The sequence below is a fragment of the Zingiber officinale genome, chromosome 8A, assembly GCF_018446385.1.
Source record: "Zingiber officinale cultivar Zhangliang chromosome 8A, Zo_v1.1, whole genome shotgun sequence".
Taxonomy (NCBI): Eukaryota; Viridiplantae; Streptophyta; class Magnoliopsida; order Zingiberales; family Zingiberaceae; genus Zingiber; species Zingiber officinale.
In genome coordinates, this window is record NC_056000.1 from 129,050,486 (window position 1) to 129,056,485 (window position 6,000).

At 38.5% G+C, this 6,000-nt stretch overlaps 1 protein-coding gene across 1 annotated transcript; it reads left to right on the forward strand.

The window, feature by feature from the left end:
• Positions 1 to 369: 369 nt before the first annotated feature.
• On the forward strand, positions 370 to 5,353 carry LOC122010215 (transcription factor GTE4-like). Its single transcript, XM_042566676.1, has 5 exons — positions 370 to 2,184; positions 2,275 to 2,320; positions 2,401 to 2,517; positions 2,631 to 2,705; positions 4,880 to 5,353. The coding sequence occupies exons 1-4, from the start codon at positions 610 to 612 to the stop codon at positions 2,690 to 2,692; spliced, it is 1,800 nt and encodes a 599-aa protein (XP_042422610.1). The 5' UTR covers positions 370 to 609; the 3' UTR covers positions 2,693 to 2,705; positions 4,880 to 5,353.
• Positions 5,354 to 6,000: the final 647 nt, after the last annotated feature.

A 6,000-nucleotide genomic window follows, 5' to 3' on the forward strand; every position in this document is an offset into this window, starting at 1 on the left:
AAAATGATTTAGCCACTCAAAATCCTATTCAATCATTCACGTGTCATGCACAAACAAGATGTGTAAGCTAATAGAAATTCTATTATGTTAGTAATCATGGACACTTATTATTATTTTTTTAATTTATATTTTTTATGTGAGAATTGAAAATTAGATTTAGACCAAACTTATTTTTAAATTTTAAATTTTAAATCCTAAATATTAATTTGTTTTAAATGTTAAGTAAATTTGCCACATTATATATAGAAAGAAAATTAACAATCTTGTTTACCAACAAAATCCTGTATGTCAACGAATAGAGAATTACCACGTGTCAATCGCGATGTTGTCACTCTTACCGTCATCGAGCACCATTTTGTTTTCACACGCCGGCTTCCACTTCGCTTGTTCGCAGTCTGCCAAAGCGAAGCACCCAATCGCAAGCAAAATCCTCTCTTTCCGCTGCTCGGCTCCTCCGATCCGTTTGACCTCACCAAATTCCTCAGATCTCTCCGGGAAATCTCGGTTTCTACTCTTCGGCGAACCCTAGGGGAGATTGCAGCTGTGTTCGATTCTTTCCTGTCCATTTTCTGTCGGTGCAGGGATTCAACGATCGTGGCGAAGGATTTCATGGCGTCTGGGCCGCTGGTCGGCGCCGGAGGCGAAGGTTCCCGCGGAAATCACCGGTGGGCGGAGAGCGGCAAGGTCTACTCGCGCAAGCCTTTTAGCAAGATCCCTAGATCGTCGCCTAATTCTCAGCCGATTGCGCAGACCTCGGCTGCAGAAGAAGTCGAGGAACTCGGCTCCGTTTGCCGCCAGAACCCCCACCTTCCGCTGGCAGCCGACGATGGCTCGTCCAGGTTGAAGCGGCTCCCAGCCGAGCCCTCTTTCGGCGCCGCCGCTAATGGCCGTGGCCGCATCGCCACCGTCAGTCATGCTCCTAGTTCGCGTCAGGAGGCGCTGGACCTGCGCAGGAAGCTGGCTTCCGAGCTCGAGCAGATACGTGTCCTCTCCAGGCGGCTGGAGGCCCATGAGCTCCAGGTCGCCTCCGTTGCTGGATACGCACATTCACAGCTCTCGGCTACCGATCCAAACACACCGGTCTCCACGAAGAGAGCACCAGAGGCAGCCACGCCTACGACTGCACCTTCTGGTCAATTCCGCCCTTTCCTCAGCGTCTCCGTTGATGCCACGAATGATACCCTGGGCGAGGGAGCTGAGAAGGAGAAGCGAACGCTTAAGGCCAACCAGTACTACAAGAATTCTGAATTTCTTCTGGGCAAGGATAAGTTGTCACAGCCTGATCTTCATAGCCAAAAGAAATCCAAGACAAACACTGGTAAGAAGCAATCTTTAGGGTTATCTGAATACAACAGCTCCCATTTGGAAGAGAAGAAGATATATGCGCAGGCCTTCAAAAGCTGTGGCGTGCTTCTCTCCAAGTTGATCAAGCACAAGTTTGGCTGGGTGTTCAACAAGCCAGTTGATGCCAAAGCACTTGGCCTTCATGATTACTATACTATTATCAAGCATCCAATGGACCTTGGCACAGTTAAGTCTCGGCTTGCTAAGAACTGGTACAGCTCCCCACGAGATTTTGCTGAGGATGTTAGGCTTACCTTTCGCAATGCCATGACTTACAATCCCAAGGGACAGGACGTCCACGTCATGGCCGATCAACTTCTGCAATTGTTTGAGGAGCAGTGGCCTGCTATTGAGGGTGAGTTTTCCTTTCTTGCCTACCCGCCAACCTCAAAGAAGCCTCGACCTGTTGACATGAGAATGCTGGAGAGATCAGACTCCACTGTGCATCCTGCGGCAGTTGAACAAAAGACAAAACCAGTGAGCCAACCAATGCACATAGGCCGAGGACCAGCTCCAAAGAAACCCAAGGCCAAGGATCTCAATAAGAGGGACATGACTTTTGAGGAGAAGCAGAGGCTCAGTAATAACTTGCAAAATCTACCTCCAGAGAAGTTGGAGAACATTGTGCAAATTATTAAGAAGAGAAATTCTTCTCTTAGCCAGCATGATGACGAGATTGAAGTTGACATAGATAGCGTCGATGTGGAGACCCTTTGGGAGCTGGATAGATTTATCACAAATTACAAGAAGAGTTTGAGCAAAAACAAGAGGAAGGCTGAGCTTGCAACTCTCTTTAAGCCTGAGGCTGAAGTTGATGCACGTGAAACATCACATGAAAAGGTTGGAGTTTGCATATCTTAATTTTCTGTGTTTTGGTTATTGCTATAGTGAATTACAGGCTTAATTATTACTCTGTTTACCTTTTTTCAGACTCATGATCCCATTGTCACTGAATTGCCTGAGAATAGCAAGAAAGGTGAACTACATGTATCTACAGATGATTTTTCTTTATTACATTATTATCATATGTTGCTTACAGATTTATTTGGCATTCAGTGGTGGATGAGAAGTATGTAGCTTCTTCATCGCCAGTTGGAGGGGAAAAGAAGGGAGATAATGGAAGTAGATCTAGTTCAAGCAGCTCTAGTAGTGATTCAGGATCTTCATCTACTGGTAGCATGCTTACTTCGTTCTTATTTTTTGGTAAATTAAATGCTGCAAGTATTTGTGACCTATACATCATAACTAAGGAATTTGCCTCTTTTTTTTTTCTTTTATTTTTTCAGATTCTGATAGTGAAAGTTCCTCTGCATATGGTTCAGATGCTGCACATTCACCTAGAACATGAACATTTTGGAAAGGTACAAGTTGTTTGTTATGTCTAACTACTATAATATCAATCTTGCCTGAGATGTCTCGCATAGTAAAATTCTATGCATTCTGAAATGCTTGTGAGATATACATCATGCATTTTTTCTCATTTTAGTAATTCTATGGAGTGCTAAAAGAAACTAATCAAAAAGGGGTTAACTAGAAACTTATGCTATTTTCTGGTGATACACTGATACCTCGGCTAGTTGATGCATCACTATTACAATTATCACTAGTTGATGCATGACTGATGCAATCATTACCATGCTCTTCAGAGATGATGTGGCCATGTTGTACCTCAATTTTCAATGCAAATTGTAGGATTGTTCCACACTTTATAAGACTTCTGCAAGATATCTTGTATTGTACATAGCCATTTTCTGTCCACATATATAAATAACATTTTGAACTTCACATGCATCTAGGCTTATTTAAGTTACAGCTTATGAAACTTAAGTATACTAGATCCTCAATAACTCTGTTGAGATTTTTGGTAGGTGAATTTCTCGAGGCAAAACATGAGCTAAAATTCGTCGCAACTGTTCCTTTCGCCAGTTTGGAACCATCACATTTATAATGATTCCACCAAGTATAAGCTATTTCTTAGCTTCGCTTCCCCATTTATCATTTCCTTTATTTTTGCTAAATTGTTCCATCTCCCTTTGATGCAATCAATCCAATCTATAGACACTTCCTTAGCACTGCTGCTCCAGAATGTATTCTGGTACACCTAGAGATTTTGCAGAGAATCTACACTAATCTTCCCACCATTTTAGCTGTTCATTATGCTGTAAGTCCTTCCATCAGCATACTTATCATCACTAGAGCCATCACTTTGCTTCAGGAGCAATAATTGCTTAACTCTCTGATTCATGGAGTTTCATCTTTACTTTCTTTTCTATATTTTTTTGCCCACATTTGTTGCATAAGACTTGGCTAGCAACGATAAAAGAGGATAATATTTATTTAAATATAGATGAGGGGATTGAGCCTAATAATATAGGAGGATTCATATAACCGACTCCATTTAGTGTGATAAGACTTAGTTGTTGTTGTTATTGTTATTGGTTGCATAAGACTCGATTTGTCAAAAGATGTAGTATTAGTCATATTGATTAAATCCAACTGGTCCATGTACAAAGTATAGATATAAGAAATGAGCAGAAGCAATGTCATCTTACACTAAAGAAAATGCCATGGATAATATCTATTCTAAATGGCATACCTTGTGTGCGGTACAAATAATGCCGCAAGTGTGCATGCAATTTTTTTTTTAAACTTTGTGATCAGCATGCCATGTTATCCCAACTATTTGTGGTTGACACATGGATGTAATCCCTCATTCAACTGTCATGAAGCCATGTTAGTTCCAACTATCTGGAATTGGCTATATAGCTCTTATTCTCCTTCAACCCTATGCATGGCAATGTGAATATAAGCTGTTTGCACTTTTGTATTTTGCATTATTTACTTTTAAAATTCATCAATTTATTAGAGAGTGTATCAAGATATAAGTCAAATAAGTGAAACAATAAATATAACTGACACTAGTAAATAATCTTAAATTGCTTATTTTATTAAATAACTAACTAAGCTAATTCAATTTGTATTTAGAACGTCAAACAGATAATTTATTATATAACATTTCGTCTAATCTATGTCAATTATTCAGTTTATTTACACATTAATGAAGGATATCATTCTCCCAATTATATACTGTGTACCATATCATGCTAGTCCCTTAATTTATTTCTAGTTTTTTTATGATTTTCTTGCAAGTATTTACTTTCAAGCTTGCTTTTCATTTCATGGAAAATGCAGCTGCTAATCCATGCAATTTGTAGTTTGCTGTTAATGGCTGACAACAAGCTTGTCAATGTTATCCACTGCAAGCATACTAGTTTTGATGCTGTGGCGTGATAGGCTAGAGACCTTGTTTCTTTTTGCCTCTTCTCACTGTTTAAATCCATTAAGCTCAGCATCTCCGTCCAATTTTTGATTAATTATAATTTTCTTCCCGAAATGTCTTCTACATTTTTTCCTATCTGTATGATATATTGCAGTATTATTCAGTCATGAATTTTTCTTGTCATTTGCTAAGTTCTCTCTATTGAACTCTTCTTGTTACTTCAATTGTTGACACCAAATTTCTTTGTGACAACAGAAGCCAATTACCCATTGCATCAGATGGCGGCTGGACTAAAGGCCTAGGATAATGATATAGAACACACCGGTGATGGTAAAACTTGGGACATCGACTTTGTGACCGAATGTTATGTGATGTATGAAAGATCTGATATTATCTAGTTAGTGTTTAAGTAATCGTGGTTAGATACCACTGAAAGTGGTAGAAAGCCTTCTGGTCTAATTTCCAGTTTCTCATTCATGCAAATATCTATTGTAGGTAGTAATTTATCGATATAAAAATAATTTAGTTTAGGTATGTTCCCGCAGATGAGCGATGTATATGTTGTTCATTAGCAGTTGAGCAATCCAGCCTCACCAGTATTAATCACCCTGTAAAAATCTGACACCCTGCAGATTGTTCCACTGTTAACGTATTTCTCAACATATCATTTTGATTGTTGATTCTGTGGATTTTGAATTATAGATGCTAATTGGATGGGTGTTTGCCAAATGACGATCTACTTCAAAATGGATTGCCTCAATTGTGTTTTACAGGAGTTTGCTGGAGCAATGCTCGAGTCTGCTACTGTAATTATTGCATTTCAACTTCTTTGAGTCTTTCAAACATGATCATCAAAGTCCAAGTGCACTATTTTTTACCATGTTTCATATTGTCAAAGGAATATACGCTGATAGCCCCGGAGTAATAGTGCAAAAATTAAGTTCTCTAATGGGCAATCAAAGGATTTAAGATTTGAGTTTTAATTACCGTGCACTAAGGAATTTTCTTTATAGTGAGAAGTGGTATAAGAATGTTGGCCATTTCAATGAGTTTTCATTAGCATTTTTCGATTTAACTTAGTGGTTGTTGGAAAATTTTTTATAGGGTTATGTTCATTTTTAGAATTAGTCGATTGAAAAGTTGGATATATTTGAATTTAAAAAATAATAAGAATACTTTGATATTTGAATTAAATAATAATAATAATAATAATATTCATATCGCTTGTTGCTAATTGAACCTCTGCCACGGTAAGTTTATCAGAGAGACTTTTATTCATTAATATTTACATGGTAACAAATATCGTTTTAATCGTAGCTGCTATAATACTCATTATAGCAATTATAATTTTATAACAATTATAACATAAATTTATC

Coding starts and splice junctions, on each gene's coding strand:
- LOC122010215 (XM_042566676.1), top strand. CDS start 610: ATGGCGTCTGGGCCGCTGGTCGGCGCCGGAGGCGAAGGTTCCCGCGGA. Junction 2,321..2,400: donor GCCTGAGAATAGCAAGAAAG/GTGAACTACATG, acceptor TTTGGCATTCAG/TGGTGGATGAGAAGTATGTA. Junction 2,518..2,630: donor TTCAGGATCTTCATCTACTG/GTAGCATGCTTA, acceptor TTATTTTTTCAG/ATTCTGATAGTGAAAGTTCC.